This window comes from Trichoplusia ni, chromosome 5 (assembly GCF_003590095.1).
Source record: "Trichoplusia ni isolate ovarian cell line Hi5 chromosome 5, tn1, whole genome shotgun sequence".
NCBI classification, from domain to species: Eukaryota; Metazoa; Arthropoda; class Insecta; order Lepidoptera; family Noctuidae; genus Trichoplusia; species Trichoplusia ni.
The window spans coordinates 16,941,163-16,958,794 of record NC_039482.1 but is presented as its reverse complement, the minus strand read 5'-3'; the positions used below and the strand labels follow the sequence as shown (position 1 = coordinate 16,958,794).

At 34.4% G+C, this 17,632-nt stretch overlaps 1 protein-coding gene across 4 annotated transcripts in view; it reads left to right on the top strand.

Moving 5' to 3' along the window:
• The first annotated feature begins 171 nt into the window (after positions 1-171).
• LOC113493766 (ATP-dependent Clp protease ATP-binding subunit clpX-like, mitochondrial) overlaps positions 172-17,632 on the top strand; it is a 28,026-nt gene continuing 10,565 nt past the window's right edge. For 3 of the 4 annotated variants that reach the window (XM_026871774.1, XM_026871773.1, XM_026871776.1), the window contains exons 1-3: positions 172-603; positions 13,464-13,595; positions 14,647-14,869. In XM_026871774.1, coding sequence (XP_026727575.1) covers positions 534-603; positions 13,464-13,595; positions 14,647-14,869 — 425 coding nt within the window. In that variant the 5' untranslated portion in view covers positions 172-533. The remainder of the gene's footprint in view (positions 604-13,463; positions 13,596-14,646; positions 14,870-17,632) is intronic. The other variant, XM_026871775.1, reaches the window with a different exon arrangement.

Genomic DNA, 17,632 nt, shown 5'->3' with positions numbered 1-17,632 from the left:
TTAAGTTCTTTATAAATAATATTACATTTTTTATGTTAAAAATGAACTTTCAGATTGATTTGTTTCGAAATAGATTTACCAATAGTTGCGCCATCTAGCGTGATTAAGGAACCAACTTTGCGCACTTATGGTAAAGCAGTTACGAAGTTAATTTATTTAGTCGATAGAGAGCAGTGCTATCGAAACAACGTGGTACAAAAATTTCATTTTCTTTCACATCAAAATCAGCTGTGAACATCAGTATGGCCGCTCCGTTATCTAAAAAATAAAATTGTTTTTGTAAAATCATACAAAAAAAATAGTAAAGTGCAGTTTTCGTACTTACACCGTCTAATTGTAGATTTACGAATAGTGTTGATGTTGACTAAAAGTGTTGCGTCATGACAGAGACCTCTCACTGACAAACAAATACAATAAAAATTGCGACTCGCTTATTACGGCGACTTATTGTAATTTCTATTTGGCCCGTGTATCGGTTTTGTTGGTCGGTTGAGGGCTGATGTTATTACTGAATCGTTGTCGAAGTTTGAATAATGAGTAGTGTTAGATTGAGCTTTATATCCGTGGGGAGGATAGCAGTGAGAAGAAATTCACAAATATCAGGTGAGTGCATAATTTCTCTATTCAGTGTTGTTTTTTCGCTAGTTTATAGTTGGCGTCGGTCCAGGCTCATGTCGCAGTATCTAGCGACGTTCTTTGTGTTCGTATGCTTTCGCGATTAGGTGTTTGATAACAAAACGTGATGTTTTATGTTGCTTATCTTACGAGGTGTTGTATCGTAGAGGCATGATGGCGCGTGTTTGGCGGCGGGACGTTCTCGTGGTAATTAATTCTATCTGAAGCTGTTTTCCTTACATTGCGGCAAGCTTAGCCTATCAAGGCGAATGTGGATGCAAGGTCAAGGGAGTCACGTGTATGATTGACACTGGCAGCATATAATTATTAGAAACTGCTTTATTTTATCATTTTATAGTAAAAACTTGTGATGTAATAATAAACACAACTGGCCTGTTAAACTTCAGAGAATTGTGGTGAGTATTCCAAATTTGAAATCAACCAATTTGGAATCAGCTCAACTGTGAGTGTGAAGTTTACTTTGCTTGACATAAACTTGGATGTAAAAAAGAAAGTTTTTGCACACATTTATGTTGCCTTTTACAAACTCGTTAATTTAAATAATACAAAACAAATTAACTTAACAAAAACAATTGAAATAAGACATGCCATAATAAATATTAATTGACATAAGATCAGAGATAGTTCTAAAAATTATAAAGAATCATCCTATTTCTTGATTTCAAGCCTCATAATACAAGCTTGTTCATTGCTTGTCCAGATGCAATTTTTTTATATGACAATGTATTACACTAATTTTCTATTTTAAACATAAGCAGATAAATGTAAACATAATACAGTATTTTAAATATTTTTTAATCCAGTCAAACAAAAATTATAACTTTGACAACACTGTTTACAAACAAATTTCTATAAAATATTCCATTGTTAATATGACAAATGTTTTATCAACACACAAACAATCAACTTGATAACAATTTTCATACCTGAAATGCTTATAAAACTTATTCTAGGGTCAATTACATGAATGAAAATTAAGACTTGCACCAAAAACGGTATCAAAGTCAGAGCAGATTTGTTTTTCATATGGATGGAAAAATAAACATAAATGTATACCATACATAGTGTGTTTATATTTATATAAGACATTAAGCACATTCTTGTAAAAAAAAAGAATAATAATCTTTTAAAAATTTATGCATTGAGAAATTACAGAAAATCTCTCAGTAATTGAGGTTTATTTCTTCTCAATCTGTTTATTATTGCATATTTTTTAGATCAATATAAATTTGATATTGTTTTACTAATCAGTAAACATAAAATGGTAATAACATTTTTTATGTTTATATTAGCCTACTTTAATAGTCATAACATCTTTTGTTTTTGTTTGTAATTGTTTTTGTGCTCATTGTATATTTAAAGTCAATAATATAGATTTCCATAATTTTGATAAATTTATTAACGGCTGACCTTACTGTATCAATATTAAATTACTTTCTATTCTACTATGTAACTAATAATTGCATGAGAAATGATCTAAATTGAAATTTTACATTCAAAACATTTCTTTTGTAACTGGGAATCAAATCCCAAGTTGTCTACTATATTTTAAATCAAACCTCTTTACTTATAATATTTTATACAATATTTATTTTGAGCATAAAGACTTGTGTACATGGGCATGACTTATTGTCTCTAGAAAACATGATAGTAACAAAATGCAAGACGCTGTCATCAAACCCTTTTCCTAATTGTGTTAGATGCGGCTTCCAGTCTTACCGATTTCAGCTGAATACCCTGTTTTAAATTTGAATACCAATACCTGAATCCCTTAAAATTCAGAGACGGTTTTTATACTTGTGACTTTGTTTTTATGGATTGTTGTATAAAGCCTTGGTTTATGTATGCATAGTATTTGTGAAAGTATACTTGTTAATTATTTAAATTGAAGTAAATAATTTTTGATACAAACAAATTATATAGGTGCAATATACTTTTCTTTACAGTAATATCATTGTGAAAAATTGCATTGAGTGACATATAGTTTTTCATTTAAAAGGTCATAACTATTTCAAATATATGAATCAACCGACCACATTAGTTAAGATATTTTTAAGTCTGTTCTTGGGTTATTAAATTAATTTTCAAATCGCCCAAGTAGACCAACTTTGAGCATCAAGTTTTTGCAAATACCAGTGAAAATGGCCATGTATTCAACTAAACACTATAAAGACTTCTCAAATCATGACAGGACTCCTAAACAAAACTTGCTCTTTACATAACATTCGGCAGCAGTTGAAATCCTAGCTAGATAGAAATGTTTGATAAGTATGTGACCCAAGTCCTATTCAAGACTTGCAAGTTTCTGCCTCCTGACCCTGACCGTATTTCGTCGGCCGGCTACGGGCCTGCCTACCTTATTAAGAGTAATCGGTTACTCGTAGGTAATCATATAAGGTACGTTGACATGAACTTTTGAATGATAATACGACGTGACTTGACTGATAACGTATCTTTGAACTGAGACAAAAGAGTTTGAATGTCTTGTTCTCTGTGGGTGAGATTTTTTTTGTCTCAGCTATCTCCTTTACCTGACCCCGCATCGCAGGGGGTAAGGGATCCTTTGTAAAGAAGTTTTTTTGTAACAGCCGAGGACCTCAGGTACCTTTTTTTCTGGATGAAAAGCTAATAGTTTCAACCCACGCCGACGGGGACGGCTTCGGGATATGTTTGGCTCTCACCGACTAAAAACACCCCGGGCCCCTACATTTACCTAAGCCAGAGTCACGGGATCGTGACGGGACGGGATGCGTGTTATGCTTAAGCGCACTCGGGCTTCTCTACCTGAGGTCCCCTCAACAATGGGGTGAGCTTACAAATTACCCATCCCGCAGATGCGTGTCGGGATAATAAAACTTGGGATGGGTCCACCCACTTTTGACCATAGGCAAAATTGATCTATTTTGTGTCCACAGTCTTTTGAAGAGTCAGCACAAAGAAGAACAATTTGTTTCAAAGTATTTAAATCTGATTAAACGCTCCAGATTATCGTGATTTACTCATTAAATCTTGGCTGCCTGTTATTGCTCTATAGAAATCCAATAAATACTGCTTAATTAAAGCTAGTTTCTAAAGCACTTATCTGATTCGCAGTTTTATACGTCATCCTTGGATCTTAAAAGATTTCGATGGATGTCCAGACAGTTAGAAAGTTGCTTATTAAAATGATCAGACATTACTCGGGCATTTTTTTTTTTAATTAAGTGGCTTTAAATAAAAAAAATGATTTAAGAGCGAATGAGTTTAGTAAGATTTACCTAGTTATAGAAACAAAATAGTATCGAATTTCATACCTTCATTTAAAATTTGGCGAAGGTAATTAATGCCAATATTAATTACTTTAATAACACCTGGAGAGCGATTCAAAGCGCTTTTATTTTCTTATCTCAATTTCGTTTCAAATATAACAGCCTATAATCCACAAAATTCAAGTAAAAGTTTATAATTGGCCTTTAGTTTGTTAAGGGAAACTGGTCGTTATGGCCTGTGACTTTCTATTAGACTGTTCTTGCCTCCTAACTGCGATTGTCACGCCTCTGATCTCTAAATGGGCTGCAGATGCGGTTTTACAACCTGCAGCGTTACACTGTCAAATAAAACTGCGGTTTTCGGAAATAAATCTCAAATTACTGTAAAATAGTAGTATTTACAAAAAGTATTAACTGATTTGAAAAAACAGTAAATAAAAATCAATTACACGGTGCACGTTGAATTATCAGTCGTTTCCTACGATTAGTTGCACAAATATTGAAACAACACAACGTTTATTATTTAAACTATGTTCTATTTACCTGTTTTTGGATAAGGCAATCTTAATATTTGTGTCCACGAAGGACAGAAATTATTATGTCACAAATTCGCTGGGTCTCAAAAAATAAATTATTAAATTAAAAAGGCAGAAATAGTTTCCTTTTATGAATTACAAAAGTTGAAGCTGCCATATTTGTTTTAAAAAGAGAACGCTTTGAAAATGCAGTCAATGACGTCTCCTGCAATAATAAACAGAGTAAGACAAGTTCTAAATTTAAATTACACGTTTCTGCATCAAGGTCAAACAATGACCGCCGGACGATAGTCGAACTCATTCAATGAACTAAGTTTATTATTATACAGCGTGCTAGTCATAGACTATAAGATTGCTTGTTGACCTTCCGATATAAGCTTTTGCATACTGGCAATGTTATTCAATAAGCTCACACTGATGATTGTAGTCAAACACAGGGTCAGACTCGGCGGTAAAGTCCTGTTCTCGTAACGCTTGGCAAGGAGAGAGGATGAACTAAATAAAAGATTTTAAATCTGACCCTTTACATATATTTTACATTCAGCTCATAAGTCTATCTATAGCAATAACCCATCTCCTTTTAAGGTACATGCGACTTAATATTGGCATACGTATGGCGTGCCTTTGCCCATATTCTTAGCAAATCTAACACGTTTAACTTTACAAATGTTTCCTTCTAAAATAAAAATGACACGTGTGGATAATATTAGTTGCAGCATATTTCCACAATCGACAATGCGACTGCCAACTGCGATATAGGTTTGCGTTGGCGTTCATTTTTATTTTTGACTCTCAGACTGTTGGAGATTTTTGTCTCAAGGACAACACGAGTTTGCCCCCATGTGGAAAAAAATATTCCGAAACGTGGAACACATATTAGCCCAAGTAAGGATCGAAATGACAGCATGCCAAGTTTGGTTATAGGGTGATTCTTTGTATTTATTGTATGCGAGCATTCATACAATAAACGTGACTGACCAGCAAATTCTCTGACTATGAGATCGTTTGTCATGAATGCGGGTCCAGTGTCTGACTGAATGATTAAGAATTGTGACAGCTGTGTTGTCAGCACATCTGGTTAGCTATTGTAAATAACATACCCCTTTTGCCAAATTATTTGGATGGTGTGTGGTATATTTTACCAAACCCTTGGAGTATTTTTGGGAATATATATTAAGAGAATCCTCCGGGTGGTCTCGAGATCTTTCAAGCATGGGCCAGCTTTGTCTGAATTTAAAAGAAAACCGGAATTGAATATGACAATGTGATATTTATACTCGTTCTGACAATGCCCATTCGACCTTCCTTGTGACAGATTTCATTAGCAAGTACATACTAAATGCATAACCGCACTAAACGAGACTGAATCAGTGATATGTAAATCATTTACATACATGAACCGCTTATTATTTGAATAAAGGAGAATCTTGTCATTGATTGCAAAAGTTATGCATTAGTCCACACATTGTCGTTTGACTATTAAAAATCATGAAGTAAGCGGAATTATTTGTAAAATGCTTGCATTGAGTTTGCAAATAATGAGAAACTTAAAAATGCGGTTACGTAATTTAGTATCCATACACGTGTAGTTCGCTGAAGCAAGGTTTCCTACATGTTGTATGCATTACCTAGGTAATGTAGGTCTGCCCGGGACGGAGCATGCGCGAGAGATCCCTCGACTACGGCATAAAGGGGTCCCGGGGTGTTTTCAAAAAACGGTGCGACGCCGACGTATTTCCACACCGTACCATTTGTTAACGAGACTTACTTACATCCGGAAAGCTAATATATAAATAGGCAGGTGACGGTTTTTAAAGTTTGGAGGGTACAAAAAAGGTATAGGTTTTAATACCCCTTTGTGTATTTCATCTGACTAAATGTTAGTAAAAAACACCACATCCGTGATTCAAAAGCCGCTTGGTGTCGTTTACGTGGAAGAGAAACGTTAATATACAATGCAGCAAATCACATGATCATACAAATAAAGCCGTTTCTCCTCACATCGACTGGCGCCACTTACCCAGACCTAACCGTTTACATAATATGTTGTATCAATTAATATGCAACGCCTATGTTAATTGTTTTAATGCAATTTCTTACTGCATTTGTTTGTTAAAGTTATGTTGAAATAATGTTGTGCAATGATTATCTCATTTGTAATAAACACATTTTAGAAAATGTCGCTAGTATTATAAATGGGAAAGTATGTCTTTGTTACCACTTAAGGCCCCAACGAGGGACTGATTCCGCCAAAATGTAGTAGCAACAGCTACTGCTCAATTATTTAAGTATCGGGCACTACTGGCTTGACCAGACCAGACCAGACCAGAGGCTAAACCTACCTCGTAATGTAATAGCAATTGTGAAAGAGTGACGACGCTCTCGCACATATAGTGCACTGTCAAAATTCCAAAATGGAATCTGGCATTGTCAATCCATAACCAAGCAAGCGAGGGAAACTTGCGACCACTTATAAATTATATCAGATGTTTTTTTCTTTTTCATTATTTAGTAAAGTTCGTTGTCCACGGAAAAATACTCAGCAGAGAACTGTATCACTCTTTGATCCGTTCAAACAACACTTACATCCAATTGCTTCATGATCGTCCCCCATCTAAAGTCTATTCACTCCTACATGTCCACTCTATTTACAAATAAATGTATGTATGTGTATCAGATGTTTTGTTACGTGTTAATGACGCATACGTCGATGCCAACACAACAACACGTCATGTCATTAGAAATGCACGTGTAATACATAGATGCTAATAATATAAATACAATTGTCTGAGACGAGTGCACGTTTCTTTACATTGTAAATGTTCTAATTAAAAATGTTTGTGGTTTGTGGGCAATGATCTTCTATGAACCTTATTGGGGCATCTAGATGTCAAATAATATTTTCTTAAATGGGTATAAGTACTATTGCTGATATATGATGATCAAAATCGAAAGTCGGATAGAAAACCTTTATAGAAAACTAGCTTTTCGCCCGCGGCTTCGCCCGCTTCGAGGTCTGTTATATAGCGTTTCCAAGAGAACTCTTCAAAAGTCCGGGATAAAAACTATCCTATGTTCTTTCTCAAGGTCAACTCTATCTCTGTACCAAATTTCATTAAAATCAGTTCAGTGGTTTAGACGTGAAAGCGTAACAGACCGACAGACAGAGTTACTTTCGCATTTATAACATTAGGAGGGATAGTAGGGAAGTAGGGATAAAAACACGTATAAGCTATAATACATATGCAAGGATTCACTTGAACTGTCTTGAACTTCTTTAAAATCAATAACTCCTCAATAGAATATTACATTGTCTGATCTTCAAGGTCCATTTAATACAAACATTTTCTTTATACTTTAACGAGCATACTCGTTCTAACAAGTCGTTATTCATCATAATATCCGTATAAAATCCAACACTGTACTTCTAAATCACTATATGAGAGTACGCAGCGACAGTGAAAGATGATTGACATTGCCAAAAAAAAATCAACAAACATTAACCGCAAACATATACTTAAGGAAAGATCAACTCTATGTTGACCAGCAAAAGGCACATTTTACAGTAATTGTTAGCATTTTAGACGGTTGTTGCACATAACATTTGTAACTTCACCTAGATTATCTAGAATGTTTGGAAAGTGAAAGCCGTTACGTCACCACCAACCATCAGTTATATTGTGTGCAAACTTTTTTGATTCAACTTTTATTATAATATCGTGTTTGATTCAATGAAACTTGTTCTACATATAAATAGCTTGCTCAGATGTTATTGTGCCTATATTTATTTCATATTTGAGCGGTAGAAGATTGGTTGCGTAAGTTCTTAAGTTTCTGATCTGTATTTACTTTCCCGTCCATAACAAGTTGTGTTTATATGCGTTTGAGATCGTTATGATAAGTTGACATGTACCGTGTGTTACAGCAAATCTGCGGTCGATGTCTTGAGTAAAAGTTGTCATCAAAGTTCAATTATAGGAAGTCTCTAACACTCGTCGCAAAGTAAAATACAAATTAACAATTCAAATAACATATACCTAAATTATTATTTTTAAATTTTTACTGATGTGGTTTTAAAAATTACAAAAACCATTCCAAAATCAATAAGGTCTACGTATTCTTTTCAACAATTTAAGGATTTCATCTCATCAATAATTACTCTCTAACAATATATACTCGTACATGATCCCGAGTCATTTCTCCACTATCGACAACAAACAAATGTTTTATTAACCTTTAGCATATATACATGGGTACACTTACTATTTTATGTATGCGCGCTCGCTTCCCAAGCCTTCGACCCCATAAACTGACTGATTGACAATCGTTTAATTCATTGTTGTGGCGAAACCATGTCTCCACAAAAAGAAGCATTTTGATTCACGTAGTGTCATTTCAGTCGGAAAAATAATAGTTCTTCAAAACAATTACGTATTGACCCTACCTCTCTTCCAGTTCTTCACACAGGTATAGGGACTCGCTTTACACTAGAAAATATTAAAGGATGTGGCGAAAGTTAGGATATGCCTTGTTTTCCGGATAAAAAATCATCAAATTACACTCTGGATAGAGCGGAAAAGTGTTTTAGACGTCTCGTCGGCAGGCATCGGCCCTAATGGATACCCTTGGTCTTGGGAAAGAACTGAGTTCAGCATTGCGACATGCTAAATTGACCGAATGATTGGGGACTTATTTGTGAGTCAAGCAAATATGCTCAGACAAAGTTTATATCCCCATAGTTGTTGGGCCACCTACTTGCAAACATATTCATCGATTTACAATAAGTCTTTGAAGTCTCTGGCGCTCATAATCGTTTGCATTCAGGCCCAATGATGTTAGTAGTTGATTAGATTCATATAAATATACAATCTTTATAATAGTCACGTGTAAACTTTGCCTTTAACTTTGTTTAGTTAAAGGCAAAGTTTACACGTGACTATTATAAACACCTGGTGAAATTACATTTATCAACGCATGATAAAAACGTGATAATTTCTTAATTAAAATGTAATATATTCTTTTACTCTTGACATTTTCTACAAAACTATTTAAGTCTTGTGACCCATAGCACCTGTCAATATTACATGAGACGTATCCTTAATCAAAAGTATCATGTTTAAATGTTAATTATACAATTAAATCTGTTAACAAGGATTTATATCCTAAAAGAGCAATGAACTGTCAAGAAATTAAACAAGTCGTTATCAAGCTGTGTAATTAAGTGTTCTGATATTTTTAATCATTCAAAGATTTATTTTTTTCACAAAATGTACAACCGTCGTGATTACTTGATAAAATGTTGTTTTAGTATATCTTATGTAGGTAGATTAACCTCTCTTGGCCTAAAATCGTCTCCAATCGTCTAATTGACATGGTTCTTTGACTAAAATAACATCAACAGCTGTCTGGGATTAACTTTAAATTATTTTAGAATTAAACAAGGCATATATTTTGTTGGTAGCGTTACTCGTTATTCGTTGAATTATCTTTGTCAATACAAATATTCGGCAAGCATAATTATATTTTGCTTCAGTCTCCAGTATTACAAAATCCATAGGCATAAGGCCTCGGTGCCGTTCGATCCTTGTCCATAAAAGGCAAATGGAACAGTTAAACCTACCTGTACTTACACAATATGACCTTGGCATACAAACTGAAGAATATCAAGCGATAACAATCGCAATTAATTACGGTAGCTTATTGACTGTTTTGTAAATATTGGATATGAATTAAAAAACTTGGATGCAAACCTCTGCAATTTGGTTTAAATTCAAGCGTGTTTCACTTGAATTTAGGTCAGGGCTTGCCGTTCTTGACTCGTTTCCGTCCCTTTATGTTCTTCAAATGATGAATCTTGACGACTCTTCCGAAGAACTTTTGCCATTAACAAGTAAGGACAGTTCAGCTAAATACATCTTTTCAATACATCAACCAAATCCCAGAATTAGAATTAATACTGGGATTTGGTTATTGCAAGCTTAGTGAGTATCAAAATCATGTTTTCGCAAAGCAAACGTTGCGAGAAGGGCGTGCATGCTAATAACAAACAAAGCACAATGCTAATCGTACATCTTATAAGGGTCTGATCACATAGATTTGATATTTTAGTATTACACTTACGTACGGTTACAAGATAGATTGTTTCTTGTAGTTGTTTATTTTTAACATTCAGTTTATTCGGGACTAGTAATGCTAGTTCTCTATGTGATGACGGTGAAGTTGCACCTCCCTCTGACAAAGAACTATTCATCTTCAGGTAGTCCACCGCTAACGGGCCATGTGCGTGAGCCTTATGCTACGTTTACAGACAGTGAATACTCGGCTATCGTCTCTGAGAACTTGTTATAACAATAGCTGCCATTGTTCCACTCCGTCATTTAACTTTTCTGTATTGACATCGGCATTGTTGACGCCCGACCAGTGAAAACAGTACCTTCGTGAAACCTTTCTAATGTAAATGATGATCTTATGGTCACGTAGTTTTCCACATTGTTTCGACGATTTTTGGGGTTTCTTTTTCAATTTGCGCGCCGTGTGATGTTCTTTGTTGAATTACAAAAAAATGAATTTCAAGAAAGTGTAGCTCAAATTATTGGACCAAATACATAAATAATAGTTACGAGGTTAAAAATTGTAGATTGTGAAGTGCGTCTTTTTGTTCTTAAAAGTCAAGATGATGATTTTCTTGACTGCTCTTGACCCGAATGCAAGCAGCTTTGTCAAGCGATCAAAGTTGTAGCATCGCTTTTAACAATAGGCCCCATGTAAAGGTGTCACGTGGACATTGACCTACTTATCTTGTATGGCATAGAAGTGGAGAAGGGCTATGCCCTGATACTACTTATCCTTATGGAATGCTGCCAAGTATCGCAATACTCCAAAGCGATGAATACATCATTTCGGAATCTTATGTCATGTTGTTTTTTACTTTTGCTCGAATGAGATGCTGTTAATACGGTTATGGCTGATATAAAGACTGGTATAAAACAAAAGGCTTTACAAAATAGTAATCGTATGTTCTAATCAAATTCATAAGTCCAACAGAGTAAAGATTACGTTAGACGGTTACATAGCTGCATACACAATGTACTGTTGTTGTAAGTTCCATCATTAGGGCAGTTTCTATGCTACAAGCATTCACCAGCTAACTTACGATTGTTTAGCGGAGTAACGGCTTACTAAAAGCAACGTTTAGCTAATACTGACGACTCAATATGTCAAGTTTAGTAGGCAAACGTTTTTAGTAATTTATCGATTTAATTTATGTAGCCCTGACACGGATTGTAGGACAGCCTTATATGAAATGCATTATTCAATATTTATTTTTTTATTCAAATAATTAATCCAGGCGTTGAAAGTGATTAAGGCATTCATTCAATATTTTTAAGAACTTACAAATAAATATTTTTTTCTCCATATTTCATTAATCTAGTAACTGTTTTCTTTTGTTCTACATGATGTCATGACATGGTCTTTTTCGTAAGAGTAATACGAAGCTAGTAGGTTCATCAGCTATGTTCCTGATATTTTTCCAGAGATTTGCCAGAATCTTGAAGTAGATGGTAGTTGAGAATTTTGTTATAGGTTTATTTTACTGCCTTACGAAAGCGTAAATGTAACATGCGTAAAACTTGCAATGATTTAATAATGAAGCCCAATCATTGCGTATTTCAATGTCAATCAAATTAATAATATTACAACTGAAGTTCGCGATTGACCCTGAGATTAAAATTTCGTTAATGACCTTAGATATGCAAAACCATAATGCAACTTACCGGTTAGATGTTTAACCTTCAGTCTAAACAGGTAGATTCAAAGTTATAAATAATGTATTCTGTTTATATTTGTTTGTATTTGAATATATTATGACGAATTCCTTGTTATCTTATCATTGATAGGTTGCTTAATCAAGACACTACTATACAATATTCTGGTATTAAATAATGAAGGTGATACATACTGCTTAAAGTTATGCAACCCCAATGAGCTCAGAATCACTTATGCTATATCAAGTTTCTAACTTTACGTTGTAAAGCGGTTTCCCTAAGTAAATTTGTCATACCTAAAAAGGTAAAAATCTAATTCAATTCATGCTAACTCTCTACTCATTAATTTCATGGTTTAATTTTTGTTTGTATAATCATATTTGATTAATTATCTGCATATTTAAAAGCTTAGCTAAGAACATGACTTGCATAATTGAAAGTTCAAGAATTATAAACAACTATAAATCTATCTGTGAATTGAGTCATTAGTATTGACAGTCTTAAAAAGTACAAGGAAAAGGCTTGTCATTAAAAATATAGCTTTATTTTCAATTGGATATTCATTATAATAATTAGGTAATAGGAGAAGGCTGATGATGTAATTTATCTGATATTTTCTAATTTATTTTTAAAACTGCGCATTTAGTTGACGTGCAAACACAATCTTGCATCCATACTTAGTATGTCTTGCATAATCCTTACCTTTACTCGAGATTATTAAACGACAAAGATCTGAGCTTACCACAAGGTATCTCTTTAAACAATATTATTGCAATGGCGGAAGCAATACAGCGCACTGCACCGCGAATAACGACGTCTCTCGACTGGTCGCAGTAAACCCTATAGTGGTCAATCATGTGATATCATTAACGTGAAAAAGTAACTTTCAGTGTTACCTATAAACTTCCATCTTTATTTTGTTCGCGTAGGCAATAACCGCGGGTTTTCACTTGCTATCTTGTAATACAGGTTTCGCTTTCCCTGTTTTTACTTTTAATTAGTCGTTCAGGTTAGAACTATCTTATATTTACTACTTAAACCAACCTGATAGTTTATTTTTTCTCAATTCACTGCAGGGCAAATCTTCCTTCCACTCTTTAAATGTGTTTGTTCCATTTCTTCCCGTAGGCAGAATAAAATTTCGAGCCAAACTTGGGTCTTTGGACTCACTTTTCAAATGGTTGTTTGTCAAATGTCCTTGCCATTACCCCACCGCCTTGTTTTTAATTGCATCCATTAATAAATACGATACTTATGGTAAAATTATTTGTCCCCAGGAGTCCAGCAATGCCGAGCTCTACGACGGACGGGGCCTCGCTCCATCAGCACCTGCGCGGTGCTGTGCAAGAGCCCCACAGAACAGCCACCGGGGGGCCCGCCGCACCCACCTAAAGATGCTGTCAATTCCGGTAACTACTTACTAATTCTGCAATTTTCCCATCAAGTTTTGAGGATAGCTTTCCTTGCAATGCAGTTCTGATGTAAAGTACGACGGCAAATTTTTAACCCCTGAAAGAAATAAGTCGATAATACCAAAATAAAAAGTTCAAACATTGACATTGTTCTTTCTGTGGCTGTTATAGGGTCCATCGCAAAACCTCGTGACTTTTCTAATTAGGTACAGTCCATCTTAGTGTTTTTCTCTCCACAAAGAAGTATAAATCTTTTTTTTTTGTTGCCAAGCTGAACTGTAATAGAAGGAAGTGGTTTTGCAAAGGTTAGGTATCTCATTAGGTAAACACAGGCAATTGCACGCAAAAATGTTTACACATTTTAATAGTTCAATGCCAATTCTTATGTTAATGCTTATTTGTACGCATATAATTCCAATTTTGCGGTTACGCACTAATTGGCTCTCATCATTAACACAATTTCTTAAGGCTGTTGTGACTTTGCAATTGTTTCGAGCTTCAAAAATAGTTCAGCCTCTGCCTAAAGCTTTCTAAAAAACTGCAGATTTTTTCTTTAGATTCCTTCACCTTAGGCAATTTAGATTTCTCTCTAATGGACTCTGTTGAATTAGAATGTATTGTAACTTTCCTAACCGACATTGTTTGTGATTGTATAAGGCTTTGCGTGTGCGTATATTGAGACCGTTTTAGTCTGCCGGGGCCCTTTCACATGAGATGTTTTTATGAATTTAAAGACTAGAGATTGTGAGACTATTAGACCAACGATCACTATCATTCATTTAGAAATTTATTTCATTGGCGTAAACGAGCAATTTGGCGATGAGTGCAATGCTTGTTTAAACATTTTTTATTTTTAATAATTTAAAAAATTAAAAATAAAAATGTAAGAAAAAATCAAAAAGCATAATTTAAATGACTTTACGACTGTTCAAAGAAAGTCTACCTTCCTATTGACCTTATTATTATTTTCTAGCCGTTTTATTATATTAAAGGCCTTTGAACTTTTCTGCCGGAACCATCCATTTTCATTTGATATAATATTCTCCAGGGTCATCAACATCAGGTGGTAAGAAGTCGGGCTCCGGCAACAACAACAACGGCGTCCTGACGTGCCCGAAGTGCGGCGACCCGTGCACGCACGTGGAAACCTTCGTCAGCTCCACACGGTTCGTCAAGTGCGACAAGTGCCACCATTTCTTTGTGGTACTCAGTGAGGTCGACACCAAGAAGAGCATCAAAGACAATGCAGATAACAAGACTGGATTCTATAGGTGAGATATTTTTACTTTCTTGTTGTTTTTATTGTACCCTGACGGTGACCTCGAACGGTGCATCCGTGATGATTATCCATCAAGAAATAATGAATGATACTGAGGCATATTTTATGTGACGGTTCAAACGTATTTTTCTTCACCTCCTAAGAGAAATAAATCGACAAAAAAAGCGTTAGGATTTTCCATAATGTCGGAGAAGACAGTAGTGATTTTAGAGATTGACTCATCACATGAATTCAAACTTTCAAGATATGAAGAACCATGTTAACCTTGCATATAGACTTCAATATCCGTCATAAGACATTGGAAAGTATTTACGACATATTTACAATATTTTTCAAGATTATATTGCAACGAAATTGTGTTACCCCAAAATTTTCTCACGCATAGGAAATTAGAAGTTTCCTCTTTCCGAATTTCCGTTTTCTTGCGTTATCTGATTTGGGCCTTGATTTATTCATTAGTCAGTGACAACTGTCAACATCTCAGTTAGTCAATCACTGATCATTAAGACGTTTACCAGTTCACTAATGATCTGTCGGTTTTCATTTTGTTTTCCATATAAATGAACCTCCCTTGACCCTAATTTTAGTTTTTTATTCTCTTCACTGGCTTGTTTTAACTCGTTAGTATTGCTTACTGAGTCATTATACAATTCTTTATTTGTTGAACAGCCTTCAAAGGGTTCATGTGCAATGCCTTTTTAATGCGTTATATATGAAAAATACAAAGTATTATTCGTTGTTTTTCTGAGTGCGAATTCTTGTTGAATATGTAGAGTATTTACAATAGGTACATCACAACAATAGGTACATCACAACAATAGGTACTTTGTTTTCATAGTAATAAATGAAGTGTTCACTTGAATTACTTTAAATGGTTTCTGCTTTCTGTATTTGTAGTTCGATTCGATGCCAGATTTCGATGATTTATTTATGCTCTTTTAATAGTAATATAAGTGCTCATAATTTCTATTGTAAATTTTTTTACTCTAATAAAAGATCACGAATAGATTCAGTCAGCGATAGATATTAATTTAATGGTACCGTTTAAAAACGAATTAAAAGGTTAACTGATTAACACATTATGACTCATAAAGAGCTCATATTTTTATTTAAATATGTTTATGTATAAATGCTCTAGGAAAAACGCAGTGGCCTGCAAAAGATAATTAGTATGTTAAATATTTATTAGTACTACTAAAGAAAAAGGCCTTCGTAAGTTGAGCTTACAAGACAGTGATGATCACGTCAAAATCTAGCCTAAAATAGCACACATTTCAGATTGTGAACAATCAGACGTCATAATTGGCTCTCAGAAGTGCGAAATAAACATAAATAATGCATAGAGTGTGTGAGCCAACAATGACCAAGCAATAAACCCATCAATCTTTGATTTTACATTTTTTATACATCAGGGTTGACAAGCATGTGAATTTAAATATTTGTTTACATTTAATAGTCTTGTCTTATTTGACTTATTGGTAATCTATAACAATGATTATCATTGGAATGTAGGATGTAATCTTTAAAGATTATTCAATCAGTGTTACCACATTCGTGAGTGTTGCAAAACAATTTGAATCATAGTCATTTTACCTTCACCTTAGGGATTAATATACCTTAAATAAAAATAACCCTTAAGATTTGAGTCAATAGATTCATCAAGTTTTTTTAAAGCTGATCCTCGTGCTTGACAACCCTTAGCAGACCGCAGAAAAGAACAGAGTGCGTTGAACGTTTCCCTATTTGTAAAAACGATTAGTTTCTGAAATCAACAGCAATCCGTATATTTACTCAAAAGTTCTTTGCCCCCGAATTATATAAACAAAATTTAAATGTCAACAAATTATATGTAAATATGTGTGTATGACGAATATAGCAGTTGTTATGTTTCATTGTTAAGTATATATTTTGTGACGGTTAAACTTGATTAAAGCAATTTCCGCGTTTCTTTGAAAGAAAGAAATGAGCTTTGATCTCAAAGTGATCTTATTTACAGTTAAACTTTCCTTATTAAAAACTAGAATAAAGAGTCCGTTCGTTTTGGGGACAGCCCTAGACGAAACGCACGACAGTCACGTTTTGTTTTCGGAAACAAAGTTGTCAGCCATCATTATTATTTCAACCATAACTGTTCCGTTGCAGATTGCAGACAAGGGTTTCCTTTCCTACGCTTGTCCTATAAATGACCTTCTAAAGTAAAGTCTATTCCGCGTTTTCCCATTAGGTATCTCCTCAAAATACACTGATCCCAAAAGAATTATCCATTTACGTGTTTAAAAAAAAGGTTTTAATGCTAATCAAAATAAATAATAAGCGTTACTGATATTAAATTTAGAACAGAGCTGTACTGTAAGTACATCATTTAATTTCAGGCAATATCATAGGAGATATCATTCCGCAGCAAAATTATTTTTGTTGTTGCCTTATATGCTATGTCATAGGCACGCGAAGAAAGTCGCAGGCAACAGCTAATATTCCAGTCAACTATAAGAGATAGCAATATAAAGATCGCCTCAGATGACACAAGTTTATGTAATAAACAAATAGAAGCTTAAATAAATTTGCAAAACATTGTCCGATAATGTGACCGCATTTTCTTATCTAAATAGCTTTATCTTTTTATTTTATCGCAAAAATACCTACTAATAAGTACTTTCGCCGTCAAAGGTAATGTGGCTAAATTGTTTTCATCATTCGTTTATGCTCAACGTAGGTCAGCAAACTTTGAAAGTTTTCTGATATGGCTTTAAAAAGG